This window comes from Cryptomeria japonica, chromosome 9, assembly GCF_030272615.1.
Source record: "Cryptomeria japonica chromosome 9, Sugi_1.0, whole genome shotgun sequence".
Taxonomy (NCBI): domain Eukaryota; kingdom Viridiplantae; phylum Streptophyta; class Pinopsida; order Cupressales; family Cupressaceae; genus Cryptomeria; species Cryptomeria japonica.
The window spans coordinates 606,898,073-606,917,657 of NC_081413.1; the positions used below are offsets into that span (position 1 = coordinate 606,898,073).

General features: G+C 44.1%; 1 protein-coding gene across 1 annotated transcript in view; it reads right to left on the bottom strand.

Moving 5' to 3' along the window:
• The window catches only part of LOC131040767 (C-type lectin receptor-like tyrosine-protein kinase At1g52310), a 64,221-nt gene extending 45,065 nt beyond the window's left edge, over nucleotides 1-19,156 (bottom strand). Inside the window, exon 1 of the mRNA XM_057973757.2 lies at nucleotides 18,757-19,156. Within this exon, the coding sequence (XP_057829740.1) occupies nucleotides 18,757-18,907 (151 nt within the window). The 5' untranslated portion in view covers nucleotides 18,908-19,156. The remainder of the gene's footprint in view (nucleotides 1-18,756) is intronic.
• Between the last annotated feature and the right edge of the window lie 429 nt (nucleotides 19,157-19,585).

The window sequence follows — 19,585 nt, forward strand, 5'->3', positions numbered from 1 at the left end:
CTTCGGCAGTGGTGGTGTGTTTTATTTCCTCCGCTTGGGTTTGGGCGGCTTTATGTTCACGCGGCCCGTCGGTGGTGCCACCGCACGGTGGTATCCACCGTTGGTGGTGCCACTACGTGTCCACCGTACGGTGGTCTTTTTCTTCTTCGTTGTTTGTTTTTTTTTTTTGTTTTTTTTTTTCAATTTTTCTTTTATATATACTCTTTTTTTTCAAGTTTTCGTATATATATATATATATATTTTTTTCAAATTTTCTAATTTTTAGCTGCGGCCGTCTGACTAGAGGTTCCCTGTTCCCTCCGTTCGTGATAGACCTTCAATTTGGACCCATTGACTGCCTCTAGTATCTCCTTCCCGTCCAGCGTCCATAACTTTATCGCCCCGTTCGTGTTGACCTCACGTATCCGGAAGGGCCCTAACCATCGAACTTTGAATTTCCCCGGTTTAATTTCGTTTCGTCCATTATATTTCAAAACTAACTGCCCCGGGGTGAACCTCGCCCTCCGAATGTGTTGGTCGTGCCAATGTTTCCTTCGTTGCTGGGCCACGTCTGTCGCCCACTGTGCCATCGTCCGTCTTTCATCTAGCTTATTTAGGGCATATAGTCTCTCTCGAAGGCTTTCCATGTCGCCTAGCCTGTTGTCAATAGCGATTCTGAGACTTGGCACCATGAATTCCACTGGTACCACAGCCTCCTGGTCGTACATCAATTGGAAAGGTGTCTGCCCGGTGGTTACTTTGTAAGTTGTTCGGTACGCCCAAAGTACCGACGGCAGACGCTCCTCCCAGTCTTCTTTTTCCACCCCACAGGACTTATAAATTACCGACACCATGATTTTGTTGGTCGCCTCAGCCTGACCATTTGCTCTGGGATAGTACGGACTTGATAGGGAATGAAAAATTTTGAACTCGGTTGTCAGTAGTCGAATAATATGATTTACAAAGTGCCCTCCTCTATCACTTGTCAATTGAATAGGTATTCCATACCGGGTGATAATCTGTTCATAAATAAATTTCGCTGTACTGACGGCAGAGTTGTCTGCCAAAGCCCTCGCTTCGACCCATTTGGTCAAATATTCTGTCGCCACGACAATGTATCTACATCGTCGGGCGCGACTCGGTTTCAATGGACCAACGAAGTCTAACCCCCATCTTTCGAACAACTCTTGAGCATGCGACGAGTTAAGTGGCATGAAATCTCTCTTTAACGGTCGCCCAGCACGCTGACATGTATCACAACTTGTCACCCATTCTCTGGCGTCATTATGCAGTGTCGGCCACCATAAGCCCGCTAGTAGGACCTTCCTTGCTGTCATATCCGGTCCCATGTGTCCTCCAGCGGCGCCTTCATGGGCTTCTCTCAATACTCCTGGGATTTCCTCTTCCAAGACGCATCGTCGTAGGATCTGGTCAGGTCCCATTTTGTAGAGAAGGCCATTTATAAGTTGGAATGTTCGGCTTCTTAATACAAGTTTCCGTCTTTCGCCTGCTGACATTTCCTTAGGAAATTTTGACGTTGACAGGTATTCACCCACACTCGTGTACCAGGGAGGAAGGATGGCAATGCAGAAAAGATGGGCGTCCGGAAAATCCTCGCTAACGCCTTCGGCCGGCTCTCCAGACTTGATCCGTGATAGCTGGTCGGCTATGACATGGCTCCTGCCAGGTCTGACAATGATGTTGAACGTAAATTCTTGTAACAGCAACAGCCATCGACTAATCCGCCCCTGGATGATTGGCTTGTTCACCAAATACATCAACGCCTGGTGATCCACATAAAATGTGAATGGTGTCGCCAATAGGTAATGTCGGAATTTTTGGACGGAGTATACCATGCCGAGGGCTTCTCTCTCCGTCGTGCTGTAGTTCCTCTCTGCGTTTGACAAGAGTCGACTTGCAAAATACACTGGGTGGTCCAGCCCGTGGCTGCCAACCTGTGCCAGGGTGGCCCCTATGGCGAAGTTGGATGCGTCAACATGTACATGGAACTCTTTGTCCCAATCTGGGTATGTCAAGATTGGCGCACCCACCAACCGTGACTTTAACTCTTGAAAAGCCTCTTCTTGGGCCGTCCCCCAGACATATGGCTCCCCCCTTCGTGTCAGCTTATCAAGTGGGTATGATACTTGGGCAAAGTTCTTAATAAACCGCCTATAATACCCGATGTGCCCAAGAAATGACTTGACGCCAGTGACATCGTCGGGCGCCTCCATCTCCACAATGACCCGTACTTTGTCAGGGTCCGTCTTCAGTCCAGCCTTGCAGACGATGTGCCCTAGTAACTTGCCCTGAGGCACCATGAATCTGCATTTCTTGGGATTTAGGGCGAGGCGGGCTCGTCGGCATCTCTCCATGCATTCGCCAAGTGCGGCCAGATGTGCCTCCTCCGTGCTGTAAATGGACCAATCATCCAAGAATGCTTTGAAGTTTCCTACGGACATTTTATCGAAGATATGGAGGATTATCCGTTGAAAGGTAGCTGGCGCGTTGCACAACCCGAATGGCATTCGGTTGTATGCATAGACGCCATCTTCTACGACAAAGGTGGTCTTCAATTTGTCCTCCTCTGCAATGGAAATTTGATTATATCCGGAGAATCCATCCATAAATGAATAAATTTCGTGACCCGCGACTTCCTCGAGGATGGTGTCTGTGAATGGTATGGGAAATGGATCTTTAATTGTGACAGCATTCAAACACCTGAAGTCTACACAGATTCTTATATGATCGGCCTCCTTTTTCAAGGATATCACAATGGGTGATACCCATTCACTCGTCTGGACCTTGAAGATAATCCCTAATTCAAGCATGCGGTCAATTTCGTTATTTACCCTGGCCGCATAATTTTTGTTCATCCTGTATGGCCTCTTCCGTACGGGCACGGCTCCGGGACCCAGAGGGATCCGATGTACACAAAGTTCTTGTGGTACCCCCTTGAGGTCCTTATACGTCCAAGCGAACACATCTTTGTATTCTGTGAAGATTTTGAACGCCGCCGTCTTTAAGACCGGATTCCAGTCGTTGCCGACTAGAATGTTTTTCTGTTCTGAAGTTTCTCCAAGGTTTGTAACTTGAAGTGCGGATTCTTCGTACCTTATGGGCTTACTTTTGTCAAACTGGTGCGTTGGTGCGTCATCCATAGGGACATCCCCTTCCTTGTATTGTCCGTATTCTGGCGGAAACTCGTTCATGTCAGGTCCTTCAATCCCCAACATATTGCACCCATACAATAATTCATAGTCTTCCATTTGCCAATGGAAGAGCCCTTTCAAAGAATCCGTCTCATCCTCAGAACAGGCTTGAATTCCTAAGATGCCTTCGTCATCTGGTTCCCTGCCATCTTTTCCTTCGTCGATATCGTTGTCTCTGTCGGACTCTGACTCTGACGCCAACTCTTCACTGACCAGTTGAGTTTTGAGGTCAATGGTATACTTTTTGCCAGCCTTTTCCATGGACAAGGTGTTCTTCTTCCAATTGTGGTTTGCTTTGGCCGCCACCAACCAGCCTCTACCGAGGATGGCATCATACCCCTTCTTCTTCAATGGGATGACCACAAAATTCAAGACGAACGGCTGTGTTCCGATCGTCACTGGTTGCGCCATGAGTGTGCCAAGCGGCTTGATGCCGTGTTGGTCTGCTCCCAATAAATTAAAGGTGGACGGCCAGAGAGTAGGTTTACCCAATTTTTTCCATGTTTCCTCTGGCAAGACATTTACTCCCGACCCACCGTCGACAATTGTGTTGGTCAGGATGGTACCCAATATACCCATTTCCACCACTGTTGGGTGTCTACCATTGCTGATCGTCAAGGCTAATGGGTCTGCCACTGTCTCGCCAAGGTTGTCCTTGCCATGTATTGGTCGGCCTACTGGGGTTATCATTGCGGATTGCAACAATGTCGCTCGCAAGTGCGACATACTTTCCAGGAGGTCCTTCATTTTGACGGGTATCTCGACCTGTAACAGTTGGTTTATAATGTTTGTTTCTCCTTCAGAGCGAGAAGTACCCGCAAGCCCCTGTGCATCCTTGCTCGTTGACATCTCCTTCTCCAATTCCGCTCGTGCCTCCAGTGCCTTTCGTTTTTCCGTGCGGGGATCTGGATAAGTGGCTGCTTTCGTCTTGGACCTTGTTATGGCGAGTACATCTTCCGTTTCTACATTCAATAGGTTCACGCCAGATTTGGGACAATTGCCATCATCATGGTCCCCCGGACCGCACCACTTGCAAAGTTTTTGCGGTGCTTCCTCCACTGTACAGTCTCTGGCGAAATGCCCCCATTGATTGCAAGCTCGGCATTGTATCATCGGCCGCCCTTTAGCGTCGTATTGGATTTGGCTTCTATTATTCGTATTGTTATTATTCGCCTGTTGTTTCGATAGCCGCCAGACGAGGCGTTGTTGCTCGCAGGCTAGGACGTGCCTGCTGACGCAGATGGTTCTGTAAAGAGAACCTGTTGGTTACGGGTCCTCATATTGTACGGACACTCCTTGGTAAGGTGTCCGGCAATCTGGCAAATATCACAAAATGCTTTTTTCGGACAAGACCCCTTGGTGTGTCCGTCGGTACGGCAGTCCGTGCACCATAACTCCCCTTCGTCGCCCTTGCTTGTGCTTCCTTTGGTTGCCTTTATCTCTCTCATCATTCGCTCCATATCTTTCTGGAGAGCCCGTACCTTCCGATTAGAGTCGTCATCACTGCTATCACTTTTGTCAGAAGAGGAATCATCCTCCGACGAGGATTTATTTTTCTTCTTCTTGGATGTCTTCTGTTCACTTTCTAAATCCATTGCCCTGTTATAGGCGTCGGAATATGAAGAGGGAGGTACTATCTTCATTTTTCGTCTAAGGGATTTCTTTAGACCTTCCACGAACCACCGTTTTTTCAGTCCGTCTGCCGGCTGGTTCTCCATCTTTCCTAGCAGCTCTTTGAGCCGCCGGCTGTAGGTTCGAACAGTCTCGTCCTTTCTCTGTTTCGTGCCGTAGATTTCGGCTACGATCTCATTATCGTCTCTTAGGAGACGAAACTCTGCTTGAAATTCCTTTTTCAAGTCTGGCCATGTGCTAATTTTAGCCTTATCCGTATCCGAAAACCAGTCGATGGCTACGCCCCTCAGGGTTGCGGGAAACTGTGTTACCCACTCGTCCTCATCGGTAACACCATTCGCTCCCCAAATTGTTTCACAAGTGCGACAGTGGCAGACAGGGTCTTCTTTCCCATCCCCATGGAACTTTGGAAGTTTTTGTTTTTGTGCCATGCCTTGTCTTTTTACTACTGGTGGTTGTTGTCCTACTCCGGATGGGTCAGATCCTATAAGGGGTGCTTGACCGCCGTGCCCCGGTGTCCCTCCGACACTCCTGGCAGCCCCGGTGTCTTCTCCCTCTCCTGCCTCCTCCCCACTCCTTGGAGTTTTCCTAGCCTCTGGTGTGTGTGGCAAGTCCCTCAAATCCCTCAACTGAGTTTTGGTACACTCTATCCTACGGCGGGTTTCCGCAAGTAACTCCTCCCGACTCCGTGGGTGGCCGCTGGCCTCACCGTCCCCTTCGGAGCGTTCCTCCTCTCTTCGCTTATACCTCTGTCGCCTTTCCGCTTGCTGTTCAAGGATCAAGGCACGTTGGGCTACTGCACGTTCATCTATATATTGTTGCTTATTTTTGTCTTTATTCAATGTATTGGGCATTAATTCCCAGACAGCTTTCTATATACTTAATGGCATAAAAAGTAGAACACTTTTATTCATTCATAATGTGGAAGACAAGTTTATGCCAACAATATGACATAATTATTCCAATAAGTGTTCTTTATTCCGCCCCGTATGGCTCACGGTTCAAATGCCCCTGACCTGGCGCCATCTCGTTCTGCTTCCCGTTCCTCGTACTGTTGCAAAATTTGTTGACGTCGCTCTTCCCGGGCAATCTCCTCCAGGCGAGCTTGTTGTGCCAACGATGCTTGTGCTAGCAATCGGGGGAGATGGTTCATCAACCGATTTACCTCCGGACTCACTTCCAACGCTGTCCACACGGCACTTGGTGGGACTTCCGCCCCCGCCGCCTCTCGTCGAACGTAGGTCTGAATGGCTACTTGGAGTAGAATTGAAAATTCTCTCGTCGCGGTGTCTTCTCCTACGTAGAGTTCTGTTTGGGCATCGTCGACTTCTGGGTTTATTTCACCAACGGGTAGGCCCATTGGGTCTGTGCGCCATCTGTGTCTTCCGTTCCGAGTTCGTCTAGGCAACGGCGCCAAATGTTTACCTCACTGGGTAAACAGGAAGAATACAGAAATCGAACAGTAATGCACAATGCCAATACAAAAGAAGTACCAGAATAAGCTTGCCATTAATGTCAAAGGATGTTCATATTATAATCTGTCGTCAATATTACATGTCCTCCAACACCCGGAGGTGGTACAATATATGACAGCCGAAGGGGTGCGACACAACCGTCGCGACTCCAACTACCTACCCGTCGGTTAACTAACTATCAATAATTATCATTACTAAACTATACATTTTTTCCCGATAACACGCATAGCACTTTATTCAAACATAAGCCTTTCTTAAAAAAAGAAACTTAGGCTTATAAAGTAACTTTATAAAAGTAACTTTTTCCTTATTAACTTTTGACACTTAGAAATTTTTAAGTGTCTTTATTCATCAAATGCAATGTGGGAATTGCATCAAAAAGATAGGGACATGACAGTCTCCCCTTCCCGGATTTGCTTGCCCACAAGCAAAGACAGGGCTGGATGCTTAAGAATCTCTTCTCCTTCCCACGTAGCATCCTCAATGGGTAAATCTTTCCAACTAACCAAATATTCCTTGATCACCTTGTTCCTAAAATGCCTCTCTAGCTACTCCAGAATCTCAATAGGAATCATAACCAGTTTGCCTTCATCATCCAACGGTGGCAGTACTGGAGATGCTACAATACCCTGACCAATTGCCTTTTTGAGGCATGATACATGAAAAACATTGTGAATCTTACTCTCAGGAGGAAGCTCTATCTCATATGCTACCTCACCCATTCTCCTCAACACTCTATAAGGCCCATAAAACTTGGGCTTCAGCTTCTCAGCTCCCTTAACCTTAACCGAGCTTTGCCTATAAGGTTGAAGACGTAAAAAGACCATATCCCCAATCTCAAAAGATCTCTCAACCCGATGCCTATCAGCATACATCTTCTACTGATTCTGAGCTTGATGTCTTGAGAGATTTTAATATATCCTGATTCTCCTGTAACCAATCCCGAGCCAAAGGCACTCTATTATCAGCCAAAGCTAAGTCAATGAGCGTCATGGCATCATAACCATACAGTGCGTGAAATGGAGTCATCGCAATGGACATGTGGTATGTAGTATTATAGCAGAACTCCCCCAAATACAAACAACGAACCCATGCACGCTGCTATCCGGAAACATAGTTACGTAGATACCCCTCTATCCATTTGTTGACAATCTCTATCTGGCCATCCGTCTGAGGGTGGTAACTAATACTGGGAGTCAATTCCGTACCAACGAGTTTGAACAACTCTTGCCAAAAGGCACTCATGAACCTATTGTCACAGTCACTCACAATGGTCCTTGGAAAACCATGTAATCGGAAGATCTCTCCGAAAAACAAATCAGCAACCTGTGATGCTGTGTAATCTAATGCTATGGGAAAGAAATGGGCATATTTAATCAATTTGTCCACCACAACATAAATGCAATCTTTCCCTTGGACCTTAAGAAGTCTAGTAATGAAATCCATAGATATTCCAGTCCACTTTTGATCCGGGATGGGAAGTGGTTGCAGCAGACCAGCAGGGTGTGTGTTTTCAATTTTATTTTGTTGGCAAGTAAGACACTCACGCACATGCTGTAGAATATCACTCTTAAGACCCTTCCATGAGAATCTATCCCTGATTTGTCTGTAACTTTTTCCATATCCCTGATGTCCTGCTGTTGGAGAATCATGAAATGCATGCATAATCTGATTTTTAAGTGTGGATTCAGGTACTAAATAAATCCTTCCTTTATAGTAAATGATATCATCAACAACCGAATAACTCTCATCCTGAATAATCCCATCCATGACCTCACATGCAAACTGATTCTTTGAATAGTCTACCAACAACTAAGATTTCCAATCAGCTGAGACTTCACATAAGGAACATAGGACAGCAGATGAAGGTCTCCTAGATAAAGCATCAGCAGCAGCATTATTCTTCCCTTTGACATAGTCTATGTCAAAATCATACCCTTGGATCTTAGAAACCCATTTTTGCTGCCTTTCACTGAGATCCTTTTGCTCCAAGAAATATTTCAGACTATTGTGATCAGTTCTCACCACAAATTTGCAGCCAACTAGATATTGTCTGAACTTAGTCAATGCATGCATAATTGCAAGCATTTCCTTGTCATAAGTAGAATAAAGTTTCTCATTGAGTTTCAATTTCCTACTCTCATAAACAATGGGCTGATGATTCTGCATCAATATAGCTCCCACACCTTCACTCAAAGCATCACATTCCACTACAAAGGGCTGAGTGAGATCAGGTAATGCTAAAACGGGACAAGAGCTCATCACCTGCTTAAGCCTGTCAAATATCACCTATGCTTCCGGAGACCAACCAAAAGCCCCTTTCCTTGTAAGATCTGTCAATGGTGCTGCAAGTTGTGAATAACCTTTGACAAATCTCCTGTAGTATGCACACAGACCAAGGAAACCACATAACTCAGATATGTTCTTGGGTGGTGGCCAATCAACAATGGCCTGTATCTTCTCTTGATGCACCTTAACCCCATCAACGCCAATCACATGACCCAAATATAAGATTTCAAGTAACCCAAAATCACACTTTGACAATTTGGCATACAGTGACTGTGATTCCATGATACTCAAGACCTCCTCAAGATGTAACAAGTGTTCTTCCGAAGATCTGTTGTAAATCAAGATGTCATCAAAGAACACTGAAACAAACTTACGTAGCTGCCTGTTGAACAGATGGTTCATACAAGACTGAAAAAGTGGCAGGAGCATTAGTGAGGCCGAATGGCATCACCAAGAACTCGTAATGACCATAGTGGCATCTGAAAGCAGTCTTTTGAATGTTTGACTCTCTCACCTTAATCTGATGGTACCCTGAACGAAGATCTATCTTCGAGAAGTACACTGCCCCATGTAACTCATCTAACAACTCTGTAATACGGGGAATGGGGTGTCTGTTTTTAACAGTGTTCCACAGGCGTAGGGGACGGGGGGACGAGGGGACCAAGGGCCTAAATTTGGGGACGGCGGGGGGATGGCGGCGGGGGGGGTGGCGGGGTGGTGGTGCTCATATATATACATAAAGTACTAGAAAAACTAGTTTTGAAAAGATGTATAACAGTATAACAATATAAGAATTAGATTTCAAATGAAACTATAGGAAATACTAAGATTACTTAGATTAGTAATACTAATTGCTAAATGCTAAATAAAATTTGACAAATGAAATTGTCAAATTGGAGATTTCTCATTTCTATCATATGAATATCGAAAAAGGAAAACGAAAATACGAATATCTGATGCCATTGCAAAGTCTATAATAATAAAGATGATTACATAATTCATCATTACAATGAGTAGCCAAATACAAATACGTGTAGCAATAGCATTACAAAAGAGACTAGAGTCAAAGACAAAATGACAAAACTCAAAATGTAGCTAATGGAGGCCTCTAATCATCTGCGAACTCCTCCTCACTGGAGCTGCTGGACTCTTGAAGATCAAGGTCCCTAAAGCTCACACCAACTAGCCCTGTATCTGAAGTGGTAGGATCATCCTCATCAATCTGTGAAGGCTCCTCTGGCTCTACATCCCATCGTGTTGCTGGACTCTCCTTGTACACGAGTGTCTTGCGGTCTATGAGACGCAAAGCACTGTGTACAGCCACAAGCTTCTCTGCTCTCTTAGAGGTAAGTCTGTTCCTCTTAAGAGAGTGGATGAAGCTATATGTAGACCAGTTCCTCTCAGCAGCTGAAGAACTGGAAACCTGGGATAGCAGACGGATGGCTAGAGTGGTGGTCAAAGATTTCGGGCCATGACAAGTCCACCACAAAAGTGGGTCCTCCTGTGCCATAGTGTCTATATCCATCTTTGCCGCATTTGAATAACCTCTAAGAGTGGCAAATCTTCCCCACTCAGTGCGCATTGTGCCGGCATCTCTGGAATCAAACATCTTCTCTATGCACCTAAAGAAACCCGCCTTCACCTCATCATCCTCAATCGGTGTCATTCTACCTGGTCTAGCCTTGTACCACTTAGGATTCAAGGCAAAGGCAGCCATATGCAAAGGAGTGTTCAACTTGTCCCATCTACTCTGAATGATAGGCCGGATTTGCTCATTGTAGAATGCTAGAGAGGGGTCCTTCACTCGCACAGCAGCCCTCATCTGGTCAAGCATAGAGTCAATGCACTCATACACCTCTCCAAGGTTAGGTGCATCCCCATCCCCATCCCCATATCTAATCACCTAGAATACTGGAGAAATGATGGAGACAATGTATTTCGCATCAGTCCAAAACACATCACTCTTCACTATCTCCTTCACCCTTCTCCCTTGCTCTGTCTTGGCCTCAGCCCACCTATTCCACTCATTAGTCATAACCATGAGTTGCAATGCCTCTTGCAACTCAATCATTCTCTCCAAGAGAATGAAATAAGATGCATATCTAGTCTCAACTGGTTTCAAGAACAACTTCTTCACGAAGGTCCTGAAGAGTGCATGTGAAGTGTGGTGGTTGCAGATAAACATCTGCACATCTCTCGCATCAATGACCACTCCTCTAATCCAGTCAATCTTCCCCATGTCCTTGAGTGCATTGTTCATGGCATGCACACAACATGGGGTCCACCAAATGTGTCTATAGGCTGCCTCAACGAGTCTCCCTGCTGCTCTACACACATAGGCTGCATCTATCACTACTTGGACCACATTTTGTGGCCCAACCTCCTCAATAGCCTCCCTGAGGACCTGAAACTGGAAATCAGCATCTTTACGATGCCCTGTACAATCAACTGCTCTAAGGAAGTATGGGCCCTCTGCACATGTGACCGTGACGTTGATGAGTGGACGATGGCTAATGTTCGTCCACCCATCCATAACTATGCTGCACCCCGATGCCACCCAACATGCCTTCATCTTCTCCATCAAAATATTGATCTTGGAATAGCTTTTATCCAAGATCGAGGTCCTCATTTTCGTCTCCCCTGGTGGCACATAAGATGTTCCTCCCTTGGCCACCATATCCATCATCTTCCTATAATAAGGAGACCGTGTAACATGAAATGGAATGCCATTGGCAAAGAAGAAATTGCCAATGGATTCATCTATCTCATCTCTCAGCTGCACATTAAACATATCAGCAATGGGGTTGCTCTGTGGTGTATGCAACCTACGTTTCCCAGCCCTGGCAGCAGTAGAAGTGGAAGTAGATGGAGATCCAAACATCATTCCTCCCACCTGCGAAGCATGATAAGTATGTGGCACTGGCACATTCTGGTTGTCGTGAAGTGATGCCCTAGCAGACAAAGTAGTAGGCATTGAAATATTTGTGTCATCTGGAACCCCCCAAAGCCTGTTAAACTCAATTCTGTACTGTATATTTTTGGGTTCCTCCAAAAACTTACAATGTTTCACGCCTTTTCCTCTCCAAAACAAAAAGTGTGCATTCACCCTGCTAATGCTACTGAACCATTCTCTGTCACAAATATTGCACTTCCACTTCCTTGTTCCCCCACTTGAATGTGATGCAGTGCCTTGTACTGATATTCGTGAAGCAAACTGTTTTAGAGGAGACTTAGGATCAAAATGACCCCTAGCATATGGTGCCAACAACTCTGAAGGGCAACCTGTACTAGCTGGTGCACTTGCCATAGAACTAGATTGGGCTCCAGGATCAGCCCCATGGTCACCCCCCTCATTTTCAGGTTCATATTCTGAATCATTCTCACTATGAGAATGGATTTCCATGTCATCTTCACTCATGCCTTGAGAGCTCATTGTGAAATTGACACTGCATTTCACAAAATAAAAATAAAAATAAAATCAGCCTTGTTTAACAATATATTTTTAAATTTTTTTCCTATTCATCTCAAAATGAGATTTGATGTTGAATCTTGAGGGCAAAATGATGAATCATTTTGCCCTCAAGATTCAACATCAAATCTCATTTTGAGTCTTGAGATGAATAGGGAACAAAAAAACAAAAAATGACATAGAACAATGAAAATAAAAAAGTAAAACAAAAAAAAAACAAGAAGTTGAAAAACCCTACCTTGTGCTTGAAAAATCTCTCCAAAATGTAGAAGAATCTTCTTCTTCCTCTTCTTCTTGCTTCTTCTAGCTCCTATCACGCTTGCAATCACTTTTCTCACCCCTTCAATCAATCTTCTTAAAGTATTTCCTCCTCTTCAAGTTGCTGGAAAAAAAATCAGTTTTCCAAAATGAGAGTGAAATCCAAAATAAACATGCTTTTGTGTTGTTTTGGGGGATAGGGCGGGGCCCACGTCCAATTAGGGTTACCCCTTAACCCCCCCCAAAAGGCACATGTTTTAAAAAAACTTTAAAAAGTGTCTTTTTTCGCGTGGGAACACGGGAGACGCCCAGACGTCTCCCTGGGAGACGCGGAGACGTCTCCACGTCCCGGCGGCGTTTGGGTGGCGGTGGCGGGACGGTGAGGGGGACGTCGCGTCCCCGTCCCCCCGTCCCCGAGACGTCTTTGACGGGGGGACGCGCCCAAAAGGGGGGGGACGCGTCCCCGTGGAACACTGGTTTTTAATGGTCTTCTTGTTCAATGCACTCAATGCACATTCTCAAAGTGCCATCTTTCTTCTTCACAAGAACGACTGAAGAAGCAAATGGACTAGAACTGGGTCTAATAAACCCCATATCCAGAAGTTCCCTGATGGTCTTCTCAATCTCATCCTTATAAGCCTTGGGATGCCTATAAGGTGTGGTCATAACTGGTTTAGCATCCTCAAGCTCGATGACATGCTCAAAACCTCTATCAGGGGGTACACCAGATGGAATGTCTCCAAACACCACTCCATGCTCATCTAAGATAGTCTGAATATCAATGTGAAAAGTCCTCTCATCCATCACTGGTGACTTTCTAGATGTTACAAAGCATTGAGTAGCCCAAATAATATCCTGGTGTCCGAAAACAGTTTCCATTCTGTGAGAAGAAACCACCTTAGGACCTCCATCCGAACATGCCCTCAGAATGGTCTTCTTACCACCCTTCATGAATTCAAGCTGCATCTTACGATGATCAATAATGTACCTGCCAATACCCTGCAGCCATTGTGTACCCAGAACTACATCATAGTCCTCCAACCGTAAGACATGGAAGTCATCAATCAGGGTGTAGTCCTTCATCTGTATCCGCAACTGTGGCACTCTCTTAGTGCAACCTAAGATAGCTCCATCCGCTACCTTCACTCCAAAACCAGAAAACTCCTCTCGGGTAATACCATACCTGTCAATCAACTCCTCACTGATGAAGTTGTGTGTAGCACCAGTACCAACTAGACACACAACACGATGCCCCTGAATAGTACCCTTAAGTCTGAAAGCATCAAACTTAGGGTTTCCTGAAAGTGTAGCCACAACAACATCAACCATATCAGTACCCTCATGAACATCTAACTCAATCTGAGGTGTCTTCTGATCATCATACTCAATATTTGGATCTGAATCAGCAACATGGTCCTCATCACCATCTGAATGGACCTCAATAAGATGGATATTTCCCTTTCCACTGCATCGGTGACCAGCCAAGGCTCCTTGCAAGTAAAACATAGTTTCTTCCTTCTTAACTCATTCATAGACTCCGGATCAAATTTTGGGACAAAAGTATTGCCTTGCTGAAACTGAGAAGTCTTTTGGAAAGGTTTAGAGTTCCTGGTGAAGTTTTTGTTTTGCTGGAAAGTGGATCGGGGAGGAGTAGTGTCAAGGTCTAAGGTAAGTTGAATGGCCTCCTGTAATGTCCCAGGCCTTAAAGCCTTAACCAGTCCTCTGAGTCTCTCATGTAGACCCTCAATAAACAACATAACCACTCTCCTATCAGGCATCTCAGGAACCATCACTGCTATCCACTGAAACTCATTAATATAAGTTTCCACATATCCTGACTGTCTAAGTAGAGCTAAGTCCCTGCAATACAGCTCTATATCCTTCCTGTCAAACCTGGCAATCAATCTCTCGGTGAACTTAGTATAAGAGTGAATAAGGGTATGGTTTTGCGTAACCAAACCATGATGCCACCAGTCATACGCAACTCCTTCCAGGTGTAAAACAACAAACTGTATAGCCTCATCCTCAGTCATGGGCTTCAGGGATAAATAGATGTCCAATTTGTGGACCCAAGCTCGTGCACTGGTAGAACCAACACCATTAAATGTGGACATAGAGAGCTTACCAGTAGCTCTCTTCAGATCATTATTCCACTGTTGTCTGGGCCACCTGTCATTCTGACCTCGGTTAGCATCCCTACGTTGCATATAGTACTGATGTAAGGGAAAGGCATCCTAACATACTGCGGTAAAAGTGCCCACTGATCATTGGCTGCCATGACAGTGTCCTAGAAGGTGATTCCATTATGAGGCTCAGCCAACGGTGGTACATCTCTAGGGGTGAACCGTGGGAGCATAGGCTTATTCGTTGTTCTAGTATGGGTCCTGTCCCTCCGTGGTGAGATGGATACATTACTCAGGGAAGATGGAATTCTACTGCTGCCCCTACTTCCTGCAGCTGATACTGTCCTGCTACGACTCCTGTGGCTTCCCCTATTATTTTCCAAATCCATTTTGTCAAATGTGCCCTATAACCTGTTGATTGCTTCAACAATTTTTGGCTGTGCTTCAGCCAAACTCCTCATAATCTCATCAGGATTGAGTGGAATCTGTCTCTCCTGTCTGGGTGGGCTCCTCTGTCCTTCAGGTATATCACCCATATTAGTCTCAAAGGGTGGTTTTGTGACAAAATTTAAATCCACTCTAGGTCTCCTGCGTGTGTAATATCTGTAGGTGCCAAATCTACCCCGCTGCATAGAATTACTCTAATGACCCCCAGGCTGGCAGGATCATCGGCTCTGATACCACTGAAAGATCCCTAAATAGGTCTTTTGATGCCCTGTTTTAATTTTAACTTAATAAACTATATTTGGGGCCTTTTTGGTATTCTTAGAGACTAGACAGAAGATGCCGAAGAGTTTGTTTCTTTTGTGTTGTTTTTTTGGTGATGGGGTTTGCAACACATGACAAGAAACAACATAAATGATAAAAATGAACTGTAATCAAGAGATCAGCTTCTGATTTTTGTATGACAGCAGATTACAATCATCTAGAAGTGAAATAACAATCACATGTACAAACAGAAAACATACCAAAGATCTAGTGCTAGGGTTTGAGGCTAGTTTGCTATCTAGAAAATGGATACAAGCTGAGAAGGATGGTGTAGGAGCAGATCAGTGGATTCAATCTGCTTATTCTGCCATAAGATGAATTACCAATAACAAATTGGGCAAGAACCCAATTACCAGCTGGAAATCCAACCTTTGCCAAGCAAAATTATACAATTTTGACCTTCTTTTCCCACTGTTTTGCTCACCCTGATCACAAATCCAGTCAGTTGACTGTGATTTCTTCCACACTCCCCTTTCTAATCCCAACAATGAGATCAAGCACAAGAAATGGAGTTAGAACACTCCATTTAATTTTAAATTGATGCACAACCTTCTAGAATGGTACGGCCCTACCTGGAATGGTACGGCTGCAATTATGAAACCCACACTTGCTGCAATTTCAAGACAAACTGCTCAGAACTGATGTATTGTACCTAATGGTGATTGCTAGGCTGGTTTTGTTGCTAAATTGACCCCCAATGGGTCTAGACAAGGCACATCCTTGTCCCATGTGGGCAAATTAGTGGGTACACCTCCACTACCAATGCAGATATGAGGGTTCACGTCCTCCAAACACCTGCAATTTCTGCTGCTAATGCAGAGCAGAGAAAAATCAGAAATACAATAATAACATAATACCAATTCCCTCCTCCAAAATGTCTAATAATCTTTTCCAAAGAGTGGCGTAACCCTAAATGGAATATCCCATTGGAATCCAACTAAAAAAGCATCTTCCTTGGCATCTTTTGGGTCCACGTAGCTTAAAGGCTTAAAGGCTTTTAAAGAATGACAAGGGTCCCACCATGCCATGTCATTTAAATGATTTGAGCAAAGGGGTTACATTAAAGGGCCCACTTTATTAAAAGGTACGCATAGCACTTTATTCAAACATAAGCCTTTATTAAAAAAAGAAACTTAGGCTTATAAGTTACTTTTTCCTTATTAACTTTTGACAATTAGAAATTTTTAAGTGTCTTTATTCATCAAATGCAATGTGGGAATTGCATCAAAAAGATGGGGACATGATAGATCATGACCCCTGTATGTCAGTCTGGGAGTGCAGTCAGAGTATGCAGACATGACATAAGTCACCACAACAAGCATGGCCCCGTACCTCCCTTGATGGAAATTCTGCCAAAAAACATTAAATGCACATCTATGGCTCCATAAAAGAAGGTGCATAAGTCACCAAAGCTATCGGAGCATTGGAAGCTTTGAGTGTCGATCACGCCATTCGGAAGCGTTGCAAGCCGGAAGTAGCTTGGAAGACCTCGGAGACCTGGGTCACCAAAGTTGGGAAGACTTAGCAACTTGGGAACTTCGAGGTTCCGGAGTTCCGAGGTAGAAGAACTAGGAACTTGGGGATCGGGGGGTTCCGGAGTTCCGGGGTTGAAGAATTAGGAACTTGGGAACCTGGGGGTTCCGGAGTTCCGGAGTTGAAGAACTTAGGAACTTGGGAACTTGGGGGTTCCGGAGTTCCGGGGTTGAAGAACTAGGAACTTGGGAACCTGGGGGTTCCAGGGTTGAAGAACTTAGGAACTTGGGAACCCTGGAGGTTTCGGAGTTCCGAGGTTGAAGAACTAGGAACTTGGGAACTTGAAAACTTAGGAACTTGGGAACCTGGAGGTTCCGGAGTTCCGGGGTTGAAGACCTAGGAACTTGGGAACCTGGGGGTTCCGGAGTTCCGCGGTTGAAGACCTAGGAACTTGGGAACCTAGGGGTTCTGGAGTTCCGGGTTTGAAGACTTAGGAACTTCCTTCTGACAAGACAACACTTCACACTTCATAATTCCATTGCTTTTCTCCTTGATCAACTGGGGCAGCGCTGGTCCATGGAACATATCTCTGATCGGTTCTCACTGATGGACCAAGGGTATCATAAAATGACAACAAGAACCTTTTGGCTGAAGAGGGGATGTTACCAATGGAAGCATAAGCATCTAAAAAAAGTTGAAAAGGCGAATAAACATCACTAGCCAAAAATGGTCGTTGAGGAGGATCTAGATCAGAGGAAGAAGACTTGGATGAAGCAGAAAAAGACGTGGATAAGTAATTGGGGCATTAATCCACAAGAATGTCTAATAACAATGAAGAGATAAAAAAGTGTACTAGAAAAATTCAGGACTACCATGTGAAAAAAAAAAAAAAAATTGATCGAAAAAAAAAACACACTATATCAAAGAGTTCAACCCCTTGAGGAAACATGATGAAAAAGCTTATTTAAGAGCCACAATTAAGTAAAAGGCTAGGATATTAGTTGTTTAGATGAGGGCTGGGTCTCACCATTTCAAATGAGAGACCAGTAAATGGACGATTCCCAAGGAAGATTGGGAAGAAAAAAAAGTTGCATTTTCTACACCAAAGGGGTGGTTGAACCTGAACAACATTTCATCCTAAATTGTGCACTCCATTTGAAAATATTTTGCAAGTGTACAGTCTGAATGAGATCTTCGAGAGTTTCTTAAGAAGAGCCAACATTGAAAGAAACCTGAAAATGGATCAGCTTTGGGTCCCTTAGACCGCCTAGTCTTGTGGACATCATTAGAATATTCAATAAATTCATTCATTCATTTGGGCTCAAAATCTGCATTTTTGCCCTTCGTGCGTTCTGAAACATCTCCCCAAAATAAACCCACAATAAAGTAGACTCTCTGAATAGATTACATAAGCTACTGAGAGTGCTCTAATTGCATCTATAGATTACTGTGAGACCATTTCAGTTATACGAGTTACTTCAATTAGGGTGATACTGACGATTGGAGTAGCATTAGCTAGGCGCGATCGTCAGTTGGACGTAACAAAAGCTCTATCAAATGGTTGTTTGGAAGCGAAAATCTTCGTGGGACAACCAGGAGGCTACATAGAACAAGGTGAAGATGATTGGGTATGCGGATTTTGCGATTGTGGAAACTTCCAAGTTTAAATGGTCTGAAGTAATTCTCAAGATTTATAGTCTTTCTTGGTAGTTACATATACTGAATAAAAGATCTTTCAGCGGAGATGAATATGCTGTTTTGCAAAGGAATATGTCCATACGATTGGAATCGTGTGGGCATTCATTGCTGTCGGAGGCAAAGGCAAGGAACAGTTAGAATAGGAGCATATATCACCAAATGCTAAGAGGAAGTACCACGATATTCATATTGCGTACTCAACGAACAGCTTTGAATTGGGAGTAATGCTATATTCAACTTAATTTACCAAATAATGCGCTAGAGTAGTCAACTAAGAGGCCATCATTTAGACTTCAACAGGTAACAATGAAATTGCAACAACATTTACGGGTATAGCTTAGATGAAAGGAAAAGAGAATAGAGAGGAGAAACATACTTACCAGAGTGAACCTCCAAAAGTCCAATAAAAATGCAGAGTGCAAGCAATTGGGCGGGCTTCATTGAAAACAACTGACCAGATGACCACCAATCTGTGAAAAATGAAAATCTTCGAAAAGTTGAAGATATTTCAAAGTGGGCAGTGGCACCCATTAATTCGTTAAGGTAAATATGTGGCCGCTATGGATTTCTCTGATTGAATTTATTATGTGGGTCTCACTATTGACATCATACAGAAGGCAGGGTGGATTTTGACGGTGACACAAACATTTAATTTTTGCGGAGCTTTGATTTTGAATAAAATACATAGATAGTTGAGAAATACAGAGTTTACTATATAATAGAAATATTGGTATTTAATATCTGTACCAGTGTCAGTCAAGGTACTACAGAGTAGAAGTCTGTTCATTTTCGAGCACAAGAAACTTAATTTATTTATATTAATTATCATCAGGATTCATGCCATCTGGATGGAAGCTTTTTTATTTATAACCTTTTTGATGAAGTCGTTATACAACCAATGTATTAATGCGGGTGTGTGAGAGGATGTAAGGTCAGAGTTATGGCAGATCTTTTGTGACAGTTAAATTTGATCAGGGGACTTGAATGCAATCTTTATGAGCATTAAATGACTTCACGTACAAAACGCCAATTTTTTCTTTTACCTGAGATGTTTTAAAATAACTAGTGTTACAGGCCAGGTACCGTGCTTTTCGTGAGGAGGAAGCTTTGATATTTGCTGTGTTTAGACCAGCAATTTGCGGTCTTCTAATGCCTAAAGGCGAGTCGATAGCCAATGCTTAAAGCAGAAGATTATGCAAAAGAAATGTC